General features: G+C 40.2%; 1 protein-coding gene across 3 annotated transcripts in view; it reads right to left on the bottom strand.

Annotated features, from left to right (window-relative positions):
* Positions 1 to 24,935, bottom strand: part of HIVEP1 (HIVEP zinc finger 1) — a 123,822-nt gene that overhangs the window by 34,626 nt on the left and 64,261 nt on the right. For all 3 annotated transcript variants that reach the window (XM_059476532.1, XM_059476525.1, XM_059476539.1), the window contains one exon: positions 19,252 to 19,305. In XM_059476532.1, the coding sequence (XP_059332515.1) occupies positions 19,252 to 19,305 (54 nt within the window). The remainder of the gene's footprint in view (positions 1 to 19,251; positions 19,306 to 24,935) is intronic.

Raw genomic sequence — 24,935 nt, forward strand, 5'->3', positions numbered from 1 at the left:
AATTTCAATAGCATTTCAGATGAGCAGCTACTGCAGATGAATAAAATCAGTCACACTTAAATGACTTCCTATTTGTGCATCATGAAACAAAATAAACTAAATTTGAATTATTTCATTACTAGCTACACTTGTTGCTGATTTTAAGCAGATATGCGTGCAGAGTTTCGGGGGGTTGGGAATAGTAAATGAATTGGAGCATTTTTCAGCAGAATAATTTTGTAGGAAGCACTTGTATTTGTAGACAGTCCAATTCCCTCTATAACAAAAACCACAAATAGATTGAATTTCAGTGTTGATACACAGAAGCCTTTTTTTTAGTGGATACCCAAGTTACATGTCCTTGTCTGCCTCAAATGTAGAATAATCTATCAGCTAATTTGTTTTTGTTTTACTTCTATCCTAACATAGTCAGAGCCACTGCCTCCACTAGCATCACTGGTAGGGCAGAGGAAGATAAATACTAAATGGATGTAAATTCACTTTTTAGGCTTTAACAACTCCTTCATCACGCTGTTAGCAAACCCCCTACTTGTCTGACTGCCAATATCAATAGCAAAGGAGGAATCCAACGTGATTGATGGCTCTGGGAAGGTTCAGACACACACATTTTGGGAAGCAGCACTGAGTAACCCCAGGCAGTTTTTCCTGCATGAGTAACTCAGGAACAGAGGTTTATGTGCAGTTCTAGGTGAAGAACAGCCTTACAGCAACACATAAAGGGATGAAATTCTCGCTGTCAAGGAGGCACGTGGAAGAATCTCAGATTTCCCAGTACTCATCAACCCTACAGCCCCTTGGACTGGCACACACTGTGCTCTTGCAGAAACACCAGCTGAATTCCATACTGTGGTGGGAGGAAAGCCAATGCATTGTGTGCATCTGACAAGAGATACTGCAGCTGATGAATCCAGAGTGAAATTCCTGTTCCATTTAGAGAAAATCCAGGCCATGCTTAAAGCCTGCCTAGCACAAGAGAATGCAAAGTGACAAGTAGGGAAAAAAAACCAAAGTTGTTATGCTGTCTCCATGCCAGAGCACAACCCAACTGGGATGTGTGGTAATGCCAGATACCTGGAATTTCAAAACTTAAAATCTGCCTCAATGCCAACTTAATTATACACATATATTCAGTTAGGGTGAATGGATATTCAATTACTCTGCAAACTGAAAGATTCAAGACTACATATCACACAATGTGCTGGTTTTGGCTGGGGTAGAGTTAATGTTCTTTACAGTGGCTAGAATGGAGTCTTTGCTGCTGGCTGGGGTGAAACTACAGCACACATAATTCATTGCAAGTGTGGAATCTCCGCAGAAGCTTGCGCATACCTCTCCCAGCCCTGCTAGAGAAAGCTTACCTATGAAGAGTAAGAGTGTTTAGCTACATTCATCAGTCCCATGAAAGAGATGCTTGAATCCCTTGCCAGAACTACTGGCTCCTAGTTCTAGTAACTTTGTGCTCCTCTTGGGCATCCAGAAAGAAATTTCTGTGGTAATTGTTCACTTAACCTTTAAATGAACTTCAGATTTATTGCTGTATCATAAAAACCTATTCCTATTAGGCTGGATTTAACATACTCAAAGCCAAGCTGTCTTCCATCACAATTTTCCATTGCTTCACAATTTAATAGTGACTTAAACTAATAACTTATCGTTCATATTATTAAGGGTGAATTCTTTACAGTTCATAGTCTACTGCGACTGTTTTTTCTTCAATAACAACAAAAATCAGTTTTATACAAATCAAAGAGAAAATAACAAGGTAATTACATAAAAGCGTGCTTTTAGCCATGGTTTGGCGATCTCTCTGAAACATGGCCATGTTAATTGCACATAAGTGATTTGGTTCCTTTTATGCACATGCTGCAGCTTTTGTGCTGTCACAGTCACGCCCCCACACCCATCACACTGCCGGTGTTTGTACTGGAGCACTACGGGAAGAGCTGGGCAGATTACACAGCTAGGAAGGTAAGAGTGCCATGAATTGCAAACATCCAAGCAAATGTACACAAAAAAGACTAAGCTGTCTCATACTGCAGCAATTGAACAATCAAATTATGTGGTGTTTCCTGATGTATTGGAATATTCAAAGCTACTGTTTCTGGGTTTCAACTGTACAGTGCCAAGGAACAAGGATATTCAACCTGCACAATGTACTGGTGAACTGGAAACCAACACAGCTGAAAGATATAATGTGGCTTACAAAAGCCTTAAGGGAAGTAAAAATGTATCTCTACTCTATCAACAAGCAATTAAAAAGATTCGCTCACTTTGAATAACAAGATCCGAATTTTCCATAATATCTTTACTGCTTTGCTTCTTAAAATGCAGTTCAACACATGCCAAAGTTTAAAAATTGTTTGGGAAATTGAAAAGAAAAGAAAAAAGAATAAACAAAGGCAAGCTATGCATTGCATTACATATAGAAAAAGGGTTTTTTCAGTCTTCACTATAATTGTGCTGCTTCTATACCAATAAAATTCCAGTCTACAGAAATCATGAGAACTAATTTATTATTTGTATTTCTGCCTCTACAGATTTTCTGATCCTAGAGATGGAGTCACGGAATTGCTTCAGTGTACCCGTCTATAAAATCTTGTAAAATGTACTTACTTGACAATGACTTTACATGGCTTAAAAAATGCTTAAGTCCTGTCTTCTGCCCTACTCCTGGATAATTTAGAAATCTTTATTATTATTCTTAATGGAAATATTCACCTTATGTTTGCTAATAACCAAATTTTTGGCATATCTGGAGAAAAAAAGGAACTACCAACAACTCTGCTTCACTTATTTTTAGCTTGCCATTCTTTTTGTGTAAGTCTCTTCTTTGTATTCCCAGATTATGTTGAAGATATTTCACTGCACGTTTCTTAATCTACAGCTACATGATTGCACAAAGGTCAACTGCATCAGTGTTTCCAGGGTCATCAACAAAACTGGCAGAAAGCATCGATCCCCAAATGCTAAAGACTCCTCTGCCTTGCAACTTTAAGGAGTGCGATGACTTGCCAGGGCCTTCCGTGTACCTACATCCACAAACCGACACTGAACAAAAAGAGTGTAAAAACATCCTGATGTGCAAAAAAAAGTATGAAGTTGATCTGCTTTTCTTTCTCTCCCAGCCATGCCATGTGCTCTGCTCACCCCCTCTGCAGTCACCCAGCCATTCTCATAATTCAGTGGTAATTTCCCGTTTCCTCTGGGGGTGAAGTGGTATTTTTGAGAACTGCTGTCACCTCAATCAAATGTCAAAACAGAACTTTTCTCATAAGCTGTATTACATCAAATAGAATTAAGTTACCCAGGCCAGGAGAAGAGGGGACAGTGCCACTGTGCTCAATACCTCGCTTTTCACATTCCAGGGACACCAGAGTATCTCTTTGTGCTTTGCCTGGTTGGCTTTGTTCTCCCTGCTCTCAAGATTCTCCATTTAATTCCTTTGCTTCAGCATGAACTCTGCACTCAAAACATGACAAGAGAAAGCTGATGTTTCTAAACATGATTTTGTTCACCTACAATTTCTCTGATGCGCTTCGCTCTATGCACAGGAAATAGAACAACAGAACACAGGTGTGATGGTGCAGATAGCAATCTGCAGAGTAACTCACACAGCAAATAAGGGAAGTTATAAGTGATCTGATGTTTTGCTTTTAAAGCATTTACTGGTGAACCAGACAGTGTCTTGACAAAATGATCTCAATGGTTTTGTTTAAGTAACTTCCAGAACTGCCTGTCTCAAAGCCTACATGTTATTATAACACCCACTCTCTTTCTCTCCCTTCTAATAGAGCTACAGGCTTGAACTTAAAGGAAAGAGTAAGAGGGAACCAAGGAAGGGCACCACTCCCTTCTCCCTCAGTGCCATCCTGTGAACATGGAGCACTATCTATCCCTGCAATCCAATGAGTGCCATAATTTTCATCACATGTACTCACTTCACATTTCAGAATTTAAAAAAATCACGGTTGGCTCCCACACAAAGACCAGACTTCAAAATCCAAGTGCCTGATCTTTCAGCTCCTAGTCTGTACTTTGGCTCTCAGGGCACTGCAAGTAAGACCAAGTCTCTTTCAAAAGTCTTCAACTACTAATTGATGTCTTAAATGAATGGCTAAGAGGTTACTGTGACACCTAGCAATGCTAGTGATCCAAAGACGGAAGGGTCCCCAAAAGAGAGAGACTGTTACTAAAGACTTTATTTTCATTTAAGCTAAGCTTTACATACACTTTAATTTTGATTTCACCAAAACTATCAAAAGCACTCATGAATCACCTCACTGGATCTGTTTCCATGAATAAGTAAAGAATATGATTATGAAATAAAGAAATAAGAAATAAAATATTTGCTGGCAAATATAAGGCTACCAGAACTCACATTAAATGCAGCAAGGACTAACTTGCTGCATTTATGCATAAATGTTATTTTTTTAATAAGTTACCTTTTAACTTCATACCACTTCCTATGTGTTAAGTACAGCCATAAATATTTTCCCTAACAACAAAACCTTGATTACATAACCGACCCATACAACTATGAAAATGTTCACAGCCAACAAGTCAACACGAAGATTTGAACATGATTAACACAAGTGCTATGCTGAATTTTAAGTACTAATAGAATCATATTTTAAAGCAAAACTATTTGAACAGTCTTATTTCAGTGCCTAATTTCAGGCTTCATGAAGTGGCCAGAGGGTGGTTGCTCCCTGTTTCAGAGGTCAGGAGGCAAGTGACAGAACTTGGGGCACTCCAAGCCAGCAGTGCTATTTGAAAGGCCCTGTCAGCAGGATTAATGCATGTTTATGGACTTTTATTACTGAGAACACCAGTCCAAATATATCAACAGCAGACCCTTAAAAACACTCGATTTGTATGTAAAGCACATTTTAACACAGATTAATTAAAAAGAAAAGTAAGGAGGAGCTTTGACATTCAAAGGCTAAGGCAGTATGACAGGGATTGGATCAAGTGTTCATTTGTGCCAACATTTGTCCTTTTGTTCATACCAGCCAACAGCAGATGATTCCATATAGCATGTATAAAGTGAGTACAGCTTCAGGATTTCACACTGTGAGCACATGATTATTTTTCTTGGTGTTTTTAACAGACAATGTTGATATGTGACTCATAAAAGGTATTGTACTGGCTGTCAGGCATAGGGTCCCCAGTCCTCTTTCAAGGGTCATTTCCACCAGACTTTTATACTGGAATGACTCTTTTATCAGCATAATTTCTCATTATTAACCAAAATACTAAATATCCTACTAACACAAGCTCCAGGAAAGGTGCTAAAATGTAGTACCTGCACCCATTTGAGTAGTGCCACTAACTTCAATGACAGCACACATTTTTGTAAAGTCAAATTAAATTTTAATGCCCTCTACCATCACACCCTAGCAAGCCCATAAAATCAGTGTTTCTCAAGTTCATATGTTAAAAGTAATTGTTGAGAAAAATATATATTGATTGATACACACCAAGAAATCACATTCAGCTCCTCTGCCACTGACTGAATTTTCCAACCTGAAAATTGGTATTTCACACCATCACAAAACAATTCATTTGGGAAGGGGCCTCAGAAAATCTCTAATCCAGCCTCCTGCTCAAATCAGGGCCAGCTATGGGATCAGACCTGAGTCCATAGGGCTTTGAACTATAAAGTATTGGAAACCTCCAAGGAGACAGTCTACACAGCTTCTGTGAGCAACATTTTCCACTGCTTGACTGTCCTCCTGGGGAACAAGCCAGTCGGCATCACTCTTGTTTCAACTTGTTCCTATTGCCTCTCATCCACTCACCATTCTCCATCATGACATCTGACTCCATGATAACCACCTCCAAAACCACCTTTTTTCAAGCCTGAACGAGCCCTGGTTCCTCAGCTTCTCCTCAGAGTGCAAATGCTCCAGCCCTGATGGCTGTGCTGCCTCAACACCAAACTCACTGCAGTTTTCTGATGTTCCTCCTGCACCGGGAAGAGTGGGGTGCTGCTGGTCTAACTGGAGCATTTGAAAGCGATCTAAGGGTTGCTGAGTAGAGGCAGATCATTCATTCCGCTGATCTGGTCATGCTTTCATGCATGCAGACCAGGATGCTGTGGTCTCCCCTGCAACCAGGTGTGCTGCTAGCGGGTGCCCAGATGCTGCCCACCATAACCCCAGGGCCTTTCCACAGAGCTGCTCCTGGCCTGTCAGTCCCCAGCCTGGGTCTCCTCCTACCTGGGTGCAGGGCTGTGCATTTGTACCCGTTGAAATGCTCCTCTGGTTGTCCACCTGGCCAGGCCTTACCAACCTCACCTGGATACAGCAATACTGTGGGAAAGAGTGTCCCCTTGTCCCCAGCTCTATAATAGAAGCCATTTTATCATAGTTATCAGAGTTTCCATTGTTATGAGATTGGAATAGATAAAGATGAATGTCTGCAAAGTACTTTTGCTTATGTTCATACCCAAGACACTGCTTGCATGCTTCCACAGGTCTTCATCTTGTTAAGTCATCATGATCAGAATGCACACCAATGATACTTCTCTTGCTGCACCAGGAACAGCAACCCCAGGAATCCTGCTTTTCTGTTTTCCTTTTTGCTTAATTCCTTTTCCCATTTGCAATTTCTATCATGGAACAAATCCCACAACTAAATTCTGTTTACATTTCATCTTACTAATGGCAAAACTAACAGGTACCTCAACAAAATCAATGCAATATAAAAACATTCTGCTAATATGGAATTCTGTGGTTTTCAACTACAGACATTCCAAGAGATACCCATAGTGCTGGCTATCAAACATAAGCAATTGCTAAGAACTGGCAAATATAATTTAGTAATGTTTAGTACAAATGGCAAAGCTTAAACTACACAATCTATTGTTTCCACTAATTCTGTATTTACAGGATTGAATTGTGAAGGTATGTTACCTATGAAGGTAACACTGAGGAAAGGAAGGAGTATTTCTTGCCTTTGAGTAATGTTTCCCTGAAATAATAGGCCTGCCTATATTTCTCCTGTGAGAGAGATAGAAGCTGGTGTGAGAGTGAGCAAGGCGCTCCTCAGCCCCCAGGTTTCAGGACCTCCCTCACCAGTGTTTAAGTTGTAAAATTACATTGAAGCTGAAAGGGGAGAATAATGTTCTGGACTGATTGAAGCTACAATGAAGAGATACAGATATGATCCAGTAATTAATTCAAACCATAAAAGGTTCCTCCCCAAGAAACAGGAATACACATAACCTCATAAGTGAAATACTGCAACTGACATGTTTAAAGGTTCCAGCGACAAAGGTGTCCTCTGGGCTAGTCCTCACATATGGTGAAATACCCCTGCGAGGGCAGAGCTGATTAGCTTTATAAATTGTGCAATAACATTTTAGCGTAAGCAAAGGGAGACACCTTTGCCCTCAGGCACAGGGCTTGCACTTATCAGGAAGCTCTCCCATGATACAGTTTCATCTCAGATGTGAGAGCCTGCCAACCCTTGTTTGGCCTTGGGACAGGTAAAGAGGAAATGATAAGCTGCAGTCTGGGCCTGTCTTCCGGCGGCACCTTTTCAAGTCATGGCTACTCACATCAAGCCACCCTTGACTTCTGATGGGGTGTAAAGGACATAACTGCCCTAGCTAACAGGACCACGAAATACCTTCTTTGGAACAGTTTGGTTTCATTTAGTGCATCTAGCATCTCAAGTGAAGAAAGTAACAACCAGCAGATTTTTGGCCATAAAATCAGTATGCTTGATGAGGAAGACCATGAAGATCAAACAACAATAAACATCTGACAATTGAGGTAATATAAGAACATCAACTGAGACATTCCAATGTCCATATGCAAACAGCAATCAAATGCAACACTTCGACACATCTGAAAACCTCTGACCAAAGTGAAATAGGATTTTTTTTCCCCCAAAAAGAATTAATTTCCTGCCCAGCAAAACACACATTAAATGAAACATGACATTTGATACTGATCAAAATTTCCCACCATTATGGTGTAAGAAACCAGCAGAGGCTGAACCACTTAGAAGTTTCATAAGACTTGACATTGAAAGACGGAGGAAAGCAATGCAAAACCAGCAGACACTGACCACACAGGCTATGGTTAATGCCTTACTACACACATGAAATGGCAATGTATGAAAATTCAGCAAGGGCATATACTGCAGAATTTTAAACATCCTGCAAAAAATTTAAAATATTTGTTATATTAAGTAGCCCTGTGGCATTCATGTACTGGCTCTGCATTATAGCCCTTTAACAGCTCTGTATTCCTAAACTACACAGAACCCTTCATACCAATCTAAGAAAAGTAATCACATTTTAAGTGCTTACTTAAGATAAAGCACATTGACTATGAGTAAGTGGCAAGACAATGCTATGATAACTCACACCACCAGCAATCACAGCCTGAGAAGTTCTTTCTTGCTTGGGCAATCCAAAGACAAGCAAAAAGAGACAGGATGCCTCCCAAAAGACATATTAATGAGCTCCGAATCAAAGCCAAAGCAGAAACCAGTTCCACCTAATTATCCATGTGAAAATAAAAGCTACTCAAATATAAATAGTTAAAGAAACTACACTGCCAGAAATTAACTAAAATATCTCAGGGACATCCAGAAATTTTCCTTGAGTATCAGGCAATGTTGTCAACAGTTTCACAACTAAAGTACCTGTTTGTAATTTAAGGATATCCAGTTGTTACTGGAAAGTCAGGGTTTGGTTAACAAATTATTAGAACAACTTCCACCTCTAACACTGCTGAAGAAGAAAGGCCAGGAAAACAGAATGGTAGACAGGCTCATGAAACAGCAGCCAGTGTAAGAGTTTTCAGCAGAGAGCAACTGCTACATGGTCAGATGAGACACTGAATACATAATATCCAAACATGAGTCTGGGGAGAAAAAACAGAAATAAAAGGAGCAAGATGTTTACTAAACCATCCCTGCACATAATGATGTTCAAACAGAACAAGCTCCTTAGCCACATTCTCTGCATTTCTTTAACATAATCTTCCATTTGAAAAGCAGGGATCAAATGGAGCAATTTCCATACTGCCTGTAGTAACTCACCAGGAATGAAGAGTAGGAAAGAGCTCACACCTAACAACCTTATTTAAAGACAGAGAAAGGACTAGGAGGTTTGGCATAGAGAGCAGGAAAAGTCCCATACAGCAGGTCTTTCTTTGTGACTAAATGGTGCTGTGAACATGACAGAAGTAAGAGTAATCAAGTCCATTTGACTGAAATCTAGAAGTGAGAAATGTCCTAACCAAGGAATATCCAGATTGAGGTTTTGTCATGCTGCAGATGGAAACGATGATCTCCCCAGGGTAGGTTTCCTTCAGCATCAGTGGGAAGCCCCAGTTCCAAGCTACTCAGAGTCCTTCCCCCAGCCTCACGTGCCCTTTATCCATAAATGTGCACAGTCTCTCTTTTTGCCCTCTCACACATCCACACGTTCAAGGAGATTCCTGGGAAAGGATCCATGCAGGTCAGCCCATAAGCATATCGTTACCAGAGAGTGGTACATTTAATCCAATTCATCACTCATCCATTTGTATATTATATTTTCCCTTCTGAAGCAGACCAAAGGAAACTTAACAACTCTCCGAGCTAAGGGAGTATCAGAAAAACATGAAAAAAACCACTCATTACTCATATGCAAGGCAGATTGCAAGGAAGCTAACAAGTAAAAACCTTGCATTTCCACAACTGGCTTGCTCCCAGTTCACATCAGCTAAAATTAGCACCCTTTTGAATTCACTATGCGCGTGTGTGTAGGTATGCTCTCAAATTAGCCAGTTTGTTAGCTCAGCATCCTCCCACCACAAAAATGAGCTTGTTCTGGCCTCAGATTCTATAAAGTTGAAAGAAATCCTTCTATTCATTAAAGCAGGACTAAGCTCAGAATTTTGTTGTGTCTGAAAACATTGCCCCCGATTTAACAATGTACTGTACAGTGGATTCGGAATAGATACTTTCCATTTACTATCAGGAAGATGCTTTTCCAATGATTGTTTTATAATGTCAGTTTGTAAAATGTCCCTTTTGAAAACTGTACTTGCAGGTTGGAATCTCTTTTGCTGAACTGTCACTCAGAAAATTTGCCATACTTGTCAGAAGAAGTCAAAATACTATCACTTTAATATCCCATTAATGTTTTAACCAAGTTCTCCTAATAGCTCCAAAGGATGAAATTTTCAATTTAAAACTGTAAATCTGTTTGTCTGCCTGTCAAAACAACACCAGCTCTTGCTATGTCTAGCACCAGCAGCGGATATACCAAGCAGATTTCATCTGCTAGTTGTCTAAATGAAATGTACTAACAGAAGAAAACTAAAATAGAAATAACAGATACAGACATTGACTCACAATGCAGGAGGTCTACAGGAGCCAGAAAACTTCCCTGGGTTAAGCCCATATTCTAATGTTGTCTCTCAGAGCACAGAACACGTAAATATCTCCATTTTTATCAGTTTGTCCACACTGGCTAAGTGGGAACATTAAAATGTACTTAACCATTGAAGACAAGAGCAAAGAAAAATGAGGTTAAATGATATCACAGACTATTTCTGTTCCTGCAGAAGTCAGGAGAGTTTTCTCACTGTTCTTCGTTGGCACAAACCCCTCTATTGAATGTGCCTGAAAACAGAAGGGACCTTTCAAGTTGTCACTGTTGTTATTAGCAGTATGCAATGTTCCTTCAATGTGAAAACATCAGAGATTTCAAGAATAGATGTGACTTTATGAAAATGTAAGATCTTGTACAACATGAGCTATAGACATGAATAGTTCCTGCATTAAGCCAATCATAGATGTCTGAGTTGATGTAAATATTTTAGGAAGACATTTCAGTCTTGAATGAAAGCCTTATATATTGACACAGAGAACAATTTAAATAAATCATCTCTTAGACAGATGTATTGACATATTTAAATGCAGATACAAAATACTTTATGAAATCAGGTACCAGGAAAATGCACAAGTGAATTGCTTGAAATCCCACTGCTAAGTGTTAGTTTTGAACACTTGGAAAATAAAAGCTAGGCAGTTCTGGTGTAGGTAAAAAAAAAATTAAAAAAGCTAATCCTCTCATCAGCATTAAGTAACAAACACGACATTAGTGTAATTTGCAATTTTTGAAGATTATATACCTCCATTTAGAATGACTATATTTCTCACCCACAGGGTTGGTGAAGATAAGGATGAGAAGATGAAAAGAATCAAATGAAACTCTGGATCTTGGTTGTGTACCTTGCCCAAAAAGTAAGACAGTTTCCTACAAGTACAAAATGGAAAGAAAATGTTTTGGACTAATGATACTACACTGATACTACACAGCAGCAAAGCATCCAGAGAGCTCCTGTGCCTGCGAACCTCCTGGAAAAATTCAAGGAAACATCTGAGGAAGATGACATCACACTAAGCTGGTAGATCAAAACATGCAAATTGTTAAGCATCCCATTTCCAGATTTTTGCCTTCCCCTTCTCATTCCACTTCCTATTTCTCCCAAGTGAAAGAATATGGTATTGACTGCAGCTGTCTGGCTGTGCTCAATGCCAGGCTTGATAAGCCTTTGAGCAAGCCAGTCTAGTGAAAGGTGTTTCTGCCCATGGAAGGGGTTTGGAAGAGGCTAGAACGAGATGACCTTTAAGGTCCCTTCCAACCCAAAATATTCTATGATTCTGTGATGGCCTAGGGAGCAGGGCACATCTCCAGCACGAAGTGCTCCCACCTGTTGTTTTGGAGAGGTATAGTGGCAGAAGGCAGGAGTGGGAGTGCCTGTGAGGAGGGGAGAGGAGGGAAGGTACCTGGCTGCTCCTTTGGGGCCAGATGGTGGGCTGGTGAGAGTCATCTGTAAGCTGGGACATGACAACATGAAAACAGCAGCAATCTTTAAGGTAAGACATATGCAATGATTTGTTTATCTTAACAGAATGCTGGCATATTTATAATAATTGATTTCAAACTCCCTCTATGATTTTGTCAACAACATGCATTCATGTAACAAGAGGGATGATAAAGCGGGGAGGGTTAGGAAAAACTCTCATGATACAATATATGTCCACCATCAATCTGTAGCAGAACATATATTTGTGAACTAAAGTCTCATGCTCACATTTATAAAGACAAATCTTCTCACTCAAATCTCAGTGCTGTTCAGTTTACTAGAAAAATAACATTCCGGTTAAAAAAACAGCAGATGGGCAAACAAGGTAGAGGGCATTTAATTCTGGTTGTCTCTCCTCCATGCCAACACACTGCTTTGAAGGGACTGCAAGTGTGGGAGGGGAACATATGTGCATGTGGATTGTGCATCTCAGAGAGTACTTGGTGGTGAATGCAATCTCTCCTTTCTTTCCTCTTTCTGTGCACGACACCTCAAAGGTCCACTCACTCCAGGGGAGGTTCCACACAGCTATACTGGGACTGAAGGAAGCAAATGGAGAGTCATGTTCTGCATGCCAACAAAGACTACAGAGCCACTCCACCAAACACTGCTTCAACCTTTAGGCTTCTGAGATGTTGTAGATGGATAATGAGGCAATTGGCTCTCGCAATTAAAGGATAACTATTGTGTGAATATTAAGAAAAGTTTTATTGATGTAGAGTTATGTTATTGTAGTTTAGATGGCCTCTGCTCGCCCCATAGTTCCTTTTCTCCCCCTGTACTGTGACCATCAGACAGCCTGGGTTGTCTAGGACAGGTAGACAGAAGGTGTGCACATGTGTCCCTTACCTGGAGCAGTCGGGAATGGAAAAGCTTGGTGCTTAGGGGGTGTGGCATGGCAACACCTGATCTCCAATTAAATTGCAAGAAAGCAGTAACCACCGGTAAACAGCAAAGAAGAGCTGACTGGCAGACTTTGGGAGGGGCCGGGGCTGCTTGATGCGACCCCTGAGGTATAAAAGACTGAGCATCCATCTTGGAGATGAACTGGCCATGTGGTATCCATGAGGGCAGTTCCCAGCCTGTGAATTTTTCCTTATATAGTCCTTTTGTTGTATTTTTGTAAAAGTTTAATAAACCTTTTTAAATTTTCAAAGTGAGCAGTTGTTTCTCACAAGGGAAGATTAGCATCCACCGAAAATGATGATGGAGGTTTCAGGCAGCTCCATGACAGAGGCTGGAAATAAAGGTGTACTTCAACAGCACCCAGAAGTTGCTTGGACCTTGCTGGAGTCCAGATCAGGGCTTTGAATGGTTCTGTTGAGGTGGTTTCTCGTGAGCACTGACAGAACCTCCAGCCATTCAAACAATCACTGATAAGTCAAGCAAAACTCTTGAACTGGCCAACAATGTTTCTGTATCTCAAGATAAAGGTGAAGAGGCTCTACTAATATCAAAGCATAGGACTCTGGAAAGAGAGCTGATCTGGGTGAAATTCTGCTACTGTCTCAGGGACAAACTGCGGTACCTCTGAAAGGGAATGCTATCATCACAACAGATCTGCCACAAATGGCCTCTGGAATAAGTGAGAGCAACTTAGAAGTTCAATTTCACAGACTAGAAAGTGAACAGCTATGCTGAGGGTCTGAAACTGATGACACAGAAGATTGAACAGCTTAGTATTTAAATTCCTGCACCTCCAGCTGAAGGCAAGAAAACGAAAAAGGTCTTTAAGGAATGTGGAAAGGATGGAGTGAGAAACTACAGCAACTTGATTGATAGGCAAATGACAGACCAAAATAGATACTAAATAGACCTTAGCACAGACCCTTTAATTCAAGTGAGTACTCCAAAATGACAACTGGCAAACTGCAAGGGACCAACATAATGCACTGACCTGAAACATAAGTAACAGCTTATTCCTTTCTGGTATTTATGACATTGCCTTTTCTATGGGTGAGACTAGGTGTGCTGCAACAAACTGAGCCACCGCAACACGGATCCTCCTCGTTCGTGCTATGGAGCACAGACCTTGAAGGAAAGGTGTAATTCAAGATGTAACTATTCCCATGCTTTGTCTGAACAAAGTCAGCTGCAATTGTTGAGGTGGCATGTGATACAAATCCTCAAATCCATAAAAGAAAAAAAAAAGGCTTTTCCTTGAAGATAGACACAGAGATATCTTTCTGGGAAGAAATCAGGAGAAGAGACTGGCAGATGCCTGCATACCCTTAAGAAGGTCTGGAAGTATGAGCTTAGGATGATTTGTTATACCATATACAGCCTGCAGAGATAATAAGTAACCTGTTTAAAATTTTACCTATTGAATAGGTACAAACAGTACACTAATCTCCCCATTTCCTTTATGTGCTATTTATGGCTGGGATAGAGTAAAAATTCTTCACAGAAGCTTACAGGGAGCTGTGTTTTGGATTTGTGCTGAACACAGGGTTGGTAACACAGGGATGTTTTCATTACTCCTGACCCGGGCTTGCACTGTCAGGGCCTTTTCTGCTCCTCACACCACTCCACCAGAGAGTGGGCTGGGGGTGGACAAGGAGCTGGGAGGTGACACAGCCAGGACAGCCGACCCCAGCAGACCCAGGGGATATTCCAGACCATATGGCATCAGGCTCAGCATATAAAGCTGGGGGAAAAAGCAGGAAAGGAGGACAGGGGAATGATGCAATTTGTCACTGGACAAATGGCAGTGGACCTCTGCTCTCCTGTAGATGGACGAACACCTGCCTGCTGATAGGAAGTGGTAAATGAGTTATTAGTTTTGCTTTGCTTGAGTGCCTTTGCTTTACCTAATAAACTGTCTTTATCCAGTTTTCTCACTTTTATTATTATGATTCTCTCCCCCATCCCACTGTGGGGGAGTGAGCAAGTGGCTGTGTGGGGCTTAGTTGCCAGCTGGGGATAAACCTTGATACTGCAGAAAGTCAAAAACTTGATCAAACAATAGGCAGCAGCTTATTCAGAGGGATGAGATCACACCTGACAAACAACTAGGACAGTCTGCAAGTCTAAACTCCAGTGAGGCTGATGAACACATGAATGTCTCCAGTCTATTACTGACCACCCTATAGTCTGAGGACACAATAGCCATGAATGAGAAGGAGAATGAAGGAATCCATCTTCATCTTACCCAGAAATTTATCATTGACCCTTCTGGTGATAAGCAAGAAGCAGTTACCTGAAATGAGGGAGTGCAAACAGCCTGAGAGACCCCGGGATTGGTAGGCAATACAGAGTATATACATCTGTATCGCCTATCAGTGAGATGAGATGGTCCTATGGAAACCTTTCATCCATTTTCTGGCAAATCTTGGTGCTGCTAGAGTTTGTCACCAGCTTGAGTGTTCTGATGTTCCCCAAACATCCAAAAAGCAGAGAGATTTAGGTGGCAGTCAGCATTGCTGACACCAAGTATGGAGACAGCCAAGTTAGTTCCACTAGTCCTAAGGAACACAATGGCAGTGTTGGTGGCACTGATGTATCTAGGACCCAGAGTGCTGGGACAGGCAAAGAACTGCTGCAGTGGTTAAAGCAGGAAACAAAATGCTTACAGCACTTCAGAGGCTGGACTGTTTCTGAGGATGACCAAATCAGATGCCTCTGTGGTAATCACAATCTGACAGAACGTGACTTGTCTGGAAGTAGAAGGCAGAGAGACACCCTAGGAATGGCTTTCTTAGGAGGATGGCCAATGGCAGATCAAAGATAAAGCAGATGCATTCACCTGAATGTTTCCCAGCCCACAATATCCACTGAGTCCCACACCACAGAAAACTTCAACTGCATTCTCAAGGAGAGATTTTGAGTAGTTCAAGCTCACCATCCCTTCTAGATTTTAAAGAACACCATGTGGAGCAAGAACTTCTCTGCCACATTAATTAAACCTGTACATGTGTCAGAAGACAAAATTCAGCCCTAAAATAGGGGCACACCCAGGGTGTAAAAGAGTGTTGGGAAATAGCAGCAAAAAGAAGGGGAAGCACAGTTTCCCCTCCTGAAAATTCAGAGTGGCAGCTGGCAGCAGAGAGAAGATGAACCTACATGAGAATTAGCCACCTTCCACACTCGCTGAGCAGGAAGCTGAGCACAACCCCTAATGAACGTGCTTCTGGCCTCAAGTGGTTATTTGAATCAAGGCCATTTGAATAATTTGTGAACTATCACTTCAAAAAACAAAAAAGCAGTTGGAACTTTATACTAAATAACCCCAGTGCAAACTTGAAAACTATGTCTGCCCATTTACTGCCTCATTTGTGCTTGAGTTCTACTCCAATTTGCACTTAATTGGATTACTATAGCTAATGACAAAATGAGGTGTTAAATACATATATTTCTGTAGTCAATTAAATTCAACTTAAATCCCAAACATGTACAAAGTTATGACTGATCAGAGCACAAAGCTACTCAGCAGAAACTCAGCACAAATAAACTTATGGAAAACTCCTCCCCACAAATACACTGGGCCACTGAAAGCTCCTCTGACAGAGCAACACTTAACTTATGATAAGTTCCACAAAATTACATTTCTTAATCATTTCAGATAGGAAATAAACAAAACTAAAGTGATCTAGATGAACTGAAAACCAAAATAAATTAACCAAGAGGAAAAATATACAGTCATACTTCACACGAATCTGTATACACAGGATTGTGATTTACAATAACTTATGTGAATATGTGCATATTTTTTGTTTACTTGTTTAGCTCAAAACATGTATTTTCTTTGTTTCGGCAGCCTTCAGAGTCTAAATCTTCAAATAAATAATTTTGTTTACTTCATATTACCAAGAATGTGATCTATTCAGGCATGTAAGAAACTAAAAAAATCCCATAGGCGTAGAGGACAGTTTTAATTTGAAAAGACTAACTTTATTACCTCAGTTATTTATGTATCAGTTTTCAATGTAAAAATTTATTTTTCAATTTCCAGCCATAAGAATTTAGGCTAGAAGCCAAAAGTTAAGTCAAATCTCTCTTTGATTCTGAGGTGCTTGAAAGCTGAGTGCTACCACCACATAAACCTTTGTAACCCCATCCCTTTCAGAGTACGTTGCTAAGTTTACCCTAGAGAATTTATCTTCCTTTATGCAAAGATGTTATTGGGCCACACGTGAGAACAAATGCCTAAGAGCAGAGGTTAGCTTGTCTTTAGCTTGAACACATCTATCACAAAAAATCATCCAGAGCAGTATTAATGTTGTGAGACCAACAGCAACAAGAACAGACAACTATACCTTACTTGCCAAGTTTTTCACATTTGGATGACAATACCACTTATCTATGACACACTAAATAGAAATACATAAGAAATACTTACTAGAAGATCTAGTTTGTTTAAAAGTCTCTGCAAACATTTGCAGGTCTGCTATCTAGCCACTTATGTTTTATCTCTTCCACCTTTTACAAATACATAGAGCAGTTCTAGTACTCATATGAGACTGTTTATAATAAACCTTCTGAAATATGAAGCCAGCTACAAGTTAGGAGAGAAAAAAGCTGAGCAAAATATGGACAAGATTTACAAAATCGTAAAAGCAGTCGATAAGGTGAGTGTAGAACTGCTATTTAACAATTCACAGTGCTTGAGCTAGGGCTGTTTCCTGTTGAAAATGGAAGAAAAATTGGAAATTGAGGAGAAAAGATAAAATCTGTATTTTTAATGTTATTGCTAGTGAACTACTGCAACTTGCTGCCAGAAAATGTTGGGTGCAAGTAGCATTTAATCAACTGTACTCATAGATAACAGCTCCATGAATGTCTAGATAATAAAGGGATGAGGCAGACATCCCTAAATTCAATGTATGTGGACTTCATAAGGGGAAGACACTAAAGAAATTGGCCAGGCTTATGTGGTATCCTTTAACAGTACATCCTACTCCCTCCATGGGAGGCCAAATGCTGGGCCAGAGAGACCCTGCTGAGATCCACTTGGGTATGTCTTCTGCTCTCTAATCTTTAAAAAGTTTTGAAGTTCATTGTTTTGAAAGATAATAAACCTTCCAGGACAGAGCATCAACAATTTACAACACTGTTCACAGATGTGTCACAGGCCACCACCACTGCAAAGGTGAATGCCTACCCAGAAAAAGCCAAAGCACTGACACCAGATACTAGAAAATATCTCATCTGCTAAATCCAGCAGCTCAAGGAAGTGAGGCTGGTGCTGCTCCAAGCCCCCAGATCCAACCAGTAGAAAGGCTGAAAATGTTTTCCCAAGAGAGACATATATCAAACACCCCCCCAAACATACATACATTCATATATATGGCTGGACATACAGATCCTGGACAGACACTCTGAGCACTCCTACCTTATCCTGCTCCTTGATCTGGCTAAGCAGGGCAAAGGTCCACTAATGGAAATATTTCTACGTCTCCAAGGGGGATTTCACCAGCAGCTTGGCTCAGAAACTCAGTCTGCCCAGTAGCCACCCCTGGATCCCAGACTCCTCAGCTGCTGCACCTGGACATATCCCTCAGGGTTGCAGCCCAACTCTAATTGCTGGTATAGAGCATTCCACACCCCCCAGAAACTTTTGTCCTGCATCTCCTAATGTGTCCCACACCTCCAGCTAGCAACACTGTTAGTCCAAACAGTGAACTGCAGAGCTGCTCCCCGACTCCACATGGTGACAGTTTCACTCTGGGACACCAACTGGGGCTCTGCAGGAAGAGGCCTGAGAGGAAACTGGGCAGGATTACTCTTTTTCTGAGTCCTTAATTTGTGTTTCTCCCTGCCCCTTTGCTCCTCTAAACTGTGGAGATGATCTCCCATGCCTCTCCCATGACGGGCCCAGTAGTAACCTGGCAAAGTTCTGTTTGGGCTCCCCACTCTGTGTCTGGGCATCCTCATGTATCACTGCAGTCAGCCATTCTTGAAATGCAATGAGTTTGCACCAGCTTTCTAAGCTCTAACACACAGATTAAATCTGCCACAGGTCATCTGTTTCTTAAAATAAGCTGTGATGATCAGTCTCTTTCCTCAGCATGTTGCTGGAAATCATCACATACTGCTCACCATAAACTGAGTACGGTTGTTAATGATTAGGTAAATGACATAAAGAACTAAGGGTTAGCACAGGCTGTGGTCAGCAGTGTGCATGGCCCTGATGCTACAGCTTCAGCAATCTCATCAAGGTCAAGGCAGCTACTTGAGTGGATAAAACAAAACCTTTGTGAAGTGGGACATTACAGACACAGCCCCTGATCTGCAAACAGACGTGCCTGGGGCCTCATCCAGTGCCCAGCCCAACCAAGCCTTTTCACTGACACAGGAAGGCTTTGCACCAGCCTATAGGATCACAATACTTTATTTACTTTCTATTTTATTTTTTGGGGGTTGTTATTACCTCTCTGTTGGTCTTCTGTTCCATTAAGTTGTTTTTGTGCTTCTTCAATTTTGTCTGCAAGAAAGAGAGGTCACTATTAAAACACATATATAAAAAAGGCAAGATTGCAGTAAGTCATTTACTGAAATCAGTCTTGAAATATCTGTTTATATTTAGGAGTGATATCATTCATGTATAACTATGTGGTACATTATGAGTAATACAGCCATATAAAATTTTATCATGTTTTACCAGAGAGGCTATTGACATGCTAAATTACACGGAACCACTGAAAGAAAAGCACTGGCATTGGATCTGCAGTTAACAGCAAATCCCACTGCAGCTTCCTACCATCTATAATAATGTGTGCAGTCAGGGGACTCTTTGGAATAGGTATTATGGTGCATTATAGAGTGTTTTAATACATTTTTGAAAAATGCTGTTAGAGCAAGTCAATGTTGCATTAAACATAGTGAGAAGAACAGCAAACAGCATTTGCTAAGTGAAGCAATGGAGCCAATCCTCTCACATGGGAGCACAGGGAGTGAGAGGTAGTCCCCACCTTATTTCTTTGTGAAACAACCAGAAATTCCCACATGCACAGAGCAGGAGCAAAAGGAGGCCCTGAGTCTTTACTCCCAGTCTGTCTTTGCAGTTCACTTGCTGCCCCTCAGACACACTGGTGTTGGAAGGAGAGCTGTGCTTCACCTGCTGTTGCACAGAAGCTCCCATGGAAAGGGGGGGGTCCTTGTTCTGCATGTGTGCATGTTTGCATTTGCATAGTAAGAAGCAAGAAAAGGTGTAACTGGACCGAATAAAAATTCAAGACCAAATTTTCTTTTGATAGCAAACAGTCCTCTGAGTAGGTTGAGGATAAAAGGTTGTGTTGGTAAGAAGTAGCACCACTGGGAGAGGCTGAGCTCTCTTGGTGTTCTGAGCATCAAACTATGGCCTGACTGACCAAGATCTGAGCTTGGAACGTGACTTTCAGATGCAAATGGTCATTTTCTAAAATACCTGTGAAAACTTTTTTCCTTGTATTATTTTTCTTCTTCTTTTCCCCTGGTGGGGTCAGTTTTTATTGAACTAAATTGAAAGAACAGAATGTAACTGGATTAATCCTAAACCTCCCAGACTCTACTGGTGCAACTCAAGAAATGCCAGACTTCATGGCCATATACAAGAGGAGTATGACAGCTCTGCAAAGCCCTCACCTCTTTCTTCACAAGCATGGAGGCTTTACTCACTCTGACTTTTACAACACAAGCTTTCAAAAAAATGGATATTTCTTCAACACAATTCTTAAAAAGTGGGTTTAAATGACTTCTCTTTTATTTATCAGCTGAATCACTCAAGCATGTTGGAACCATTTATTCACAGTTGAAGTCTGATATGGTTTCTCAATTCTTTCCTCCACAGAACCAAATAATTACAACTGAATCAAACTCACTCTGGTTCTGCATTTCTGTTTTTCAGAACAAGTACCAGGTTTCCCTTCTCATTAAAGCTCAGTAATTTCTCTGTTGTACACTGTCCCAGAGAATGGACCAGAAGATCTCACAAGGGTGCTAACTGAGCAGACTCTCAAAGCTTCTCATGAGAAAGAAAGACACCACAGCAATTTGAAAAGCCAAACTTCTTCCTTCTTCCCCTGGGGTTAGTGAGACATGCATACATATTTAATGGGAAGTTTTATCACATTTTCTTTTATACTGACTTACTGGCTGCTGAAGATCAACACAACTCAAAAAGAGCACAATCCTTCACCATCTCTTTACCAAGCTGGTTATGCAGGCTTATTTTAAACACAGAAGACTCGATATTTAATGCTTGCCTGCATTAAATACTACAGCTGAAATACTAAATGTATTAATACATTTTTTTAATAGAAAGGGATGTAAATAACCATTTCCAACAAAAAAAGGAGGAAATGTAAACAAAGCATCTTTTATATAAGTGTCACTAATACTCTTAGAGGAAAATGCATCTAGCAATCTCATATGGTTTTTCCAGACTGTTGCTTTACAGGTGATGGAAATAAACAATTTACAAAGTTGCAGGATAGTTGATAAAATATATGAACACATAGGGAAAAAAAAATCAACAAATTATCCATGTAAATGGAGCTGTAGGTTTTAGCAAAAGGCAACAAGAAATCAAATCTATAGTTTGGCTCTCAAACTCACTTTCCCTATGTTAGAGATATGTTTAATGCACAATACATGGTGTTTCTGTTCTCAGAGTAAATGTTCTGTCAACAAAGCTTACATCTAAGTACGTAGACAACTGCAGTTTTATTATTAAAATTATTATCTGCATATTTCACATAAATGCTACAAGAAATATATGCATTTACATTCACAATCATCCTACTTTTTAGAGGAAAATTACTTAAGTATTTCAGAATCATGCTATATGAGAATGCCAGAAAGATTAAAGGCTTTGACCTCCTTAACTGAATACTGAATAGGAAAAAAAAATTAGTTCCTATCAGTAATTCCCAACCATTCCTTTGTCAGACTGTAATCCCAAACAAAGAACCACAGATAACAGAAATAATAGCTAGGTAAACAGGTGACTGGTACACAGCCAGAAAGTCTCCTACATTTTCCCCAAGGAGTTATTTCTGCTGTGTGTATTTCTTCATACCTATGGCGGTATCCCTGCGCAGAACAGTTTTGAACGTTCTGAATACTGAAAAATCTGGAAAACTAAAGCAGTGATCTGGACTGTAAATGAGACATGGGTATTAACATCAGTTTGGGGCTAAATGTTTTCTGAGGGCCTACATCCTCCTAATGGCCAGCATCACAAGCTACCTGCTCTGGCTATTGCACCAAGGCGTGTCCAAACCATTGTACAAAATCCCCGGCAGCTGCTTCCCACCCTGCTGCATTTTACAGCTACAGATCCTACACAGGCAACTGCCTGACAGACTGCTGTGCTCAGGCTGCAGGGAAGAACTGGGTTATCCCTAAGGGCCGTGGAGCAGGTGGCAGGAGCAGGCTTAGAGCCAAGTACCCCAGCAACACCAAAAGGCAGCCTCCCCAGGTCTTCTGCCAACTCGCACGTACGCCAGCAATAACCTGCTAACAAATTTATATTATCCAGTCATCTCCTTCTCTTGTGTGCCATTAAATTAGCTGTATGTCAAACATCTTAAGGAAAATTATTTCAGACATCATACCACATTCTGTCATAATTGTATTATAGGTGCTCTAATGGTACATACCTTTGAAAATGCTTTATAAGCAAAAAGACACCACACAAAAAATCATCTGTAAAGCCCAGGAGGAGCTGAAAACCAAGAAGTCCTCCATTTAATTGCAAATAATATTATCCAATCCAATAATTGTTTGGTCTAATATTATTTCAGAATTAAACCTGGGATACTGTCTAACCTGAACATTTTACAAAGGAAACATTTGCTTATCAATGAAATATTATCTACTTCTACTAGGATAAAACCATTTAACTAATGGGAATTTCTAGTACATGGTATAGCGCTCTCTTAATTTCCCCTAAGAGCCAGAATAGTACATATCTTGACTACTTTACTGTAAGACCTATCCCAATGGTCCATCCCTTCAGCAGACAGCCTCCTGGAGTAGCACACATCTAGAAGCAAATGACAGTGACAGACACACTCTCACTGAAGATGGGACACTTCAGGCACTTACTAGTGGAGGTGCAATGGAAGGGGAAATCATCATATGCATCACTGTAGAGAACGGAGATTCCATGTGATAGCACTGCAACGAGCCACAGAGCCAGCTTTTGGCCATTCCAGGCAGGTGCATGCCACAAAAATGCAAATCACAAGTAGCATCATGAAATTATTTTATTTATACATTATAGATATACTTATACACACAAACACACCTGCATATGTGTAAAAGAAAATGAAACAACGTGTACAATGGCTTTTCTTACTCCAGCATGAAATCTTCTCACATTATTCTCCACCACAGCTCTCCCAGCAGGTATCTGCTGTGTGGAAATACCATCAAATTCCTTGAGGTTTTAAATATGTAATGTAACTGTGCTTTTTAGGAATGCAAGGAAGGAGACTGGCGTGCAGTAAAATATGCTTCTTGTTTTACACACCTCCTGCTGTGATAGATCATTACAAGGATACCAACAGTCTGAATTAGATATGGTGGCACTGCGGTGGGGTTTTAAATGAAAAAATAAACCAGATTTTTCAACAGCTTTACAGTCTCTATTTTTGGTCTTCACTGAGAGATAGACCTCAGAGATTTTAATTAATTCATAAATAAAATGTAATTTACAGGGTTTTTTTCAAAGAGATTATCCCAATAATGTATAAAACCCTGAATATGTCTAGTATTCTATGCATCACATATGCATTACAAATTTTCAGGGAGATCTTAAAGGTCTCACTTATATTGTGAGTTAAGGAAAATAAAGATTTATTAACTTCAGCAGGGAAAGCAGAAATACTGAAGGTGTGAGGTCGGCAAAGTATAAAACCAGTAACTTATGACAGCAATTTACGCTGGAGCACATTACATTTTCTAGTAAAGTGTTTGTGGGTTTGGTTTGTTTCATCTCTCTGGGGATTTTTCCACTGACAAGTGTCCCCACAGCAGCATAATGAGATGACTTTGTCCTGTTGCACAAGCCACCCCGCCCCACACAATGACAGCACACAGAGGAATTAAGTCACTGAGGAAGACCTACTTTTAAGCCTCCAGGAAAGCTTACAAGGCAGTGGTTGGTGTAAGTTCATTAAGTTCTTGCAAAGCACCCTAACAGGAGGATTTTTCATTGCACATATTTGCATGTGTCTGAACCACTGCAAATACGGGGATTTTTTGGCTTATTACTGAAGATGTACAGTTGCTGCTCTGAAAAAATAAGTGTTTTGTTGGATTTGGTTTTTTAATCACAAATACTCCGAAAATTAGCAGATTTAGACCATTTTGGATGCTGAAAACAGGCTGTGACATCAAAACTTTGAAAAATACAAGCTTATATCTTGCCTGAAAGGCTAGAGTTATATCTTCAAGTATTTAACCAGAACAACTGGAAGGAAAATATCAGCACATTTTTTCCCCTTCAGTTAAAGACAAGAACAATTCTCAGGCCTTAGGCCTGAGTCATCCTAAAAATACCTCCTGCAAAACAGCTTCAGATGACAGCAGATTTTCTTCTTGCTTTCTCATAAATCGCACTCTCTCTTACCTTGCTGCATCAGAAGACATTTGAAAAGTAATTTAGAAAATCACTTTGCATGGGTTTTAAGATGGACACAAAGAAAGATGTCACTTCAATTATTTTTTCTTGCACTGATCATCTAGATCAGGAGCAGAAAAGAAAATCAAAGTGACAAAATATTCTTCAGCTGGAGTACATTAATGCAATCAGTCTGTATGCACTGGGCAGTATTACTGAAAACAACTGTCAATGTGTTTTTATTTGAGGGGGGAGAGGGCTGTGCACAGCTTAAGAAAAATACTGATGAAAGTACAAAATGCTGCATTTTCCACCACTATAAATTCAGAGAGCAAGTGAAAAGAAGCTGAGTCCCTGCATGAAAATCTCAGTCTTCAGACTATTGAAACCACCAGGCTCATGTGCAAGTAACAAAGTGCTTCACATTTCACTGGATGAGAAATGTGCCTGAAAGCATTTATTATTAAATAAATTAAAAAAAAAAATTTAAAAAATACCCTGAGCAC

The sequence above is a fragment of the Ammospiza nelsoni genome, chromosome 1 (assembly GCF_027579445.1).
Source record: "Ammospiza nelsoni isolate bAmmNel1 chromosome 1, bAmmNel1.pri, whole genome shotgun sequence".
NCBI lineage: Eukaryota > Metazoa > Chordata > Aves > Passeriformes > Passerellidae > Ammospiza > Ammospiza nelsoni.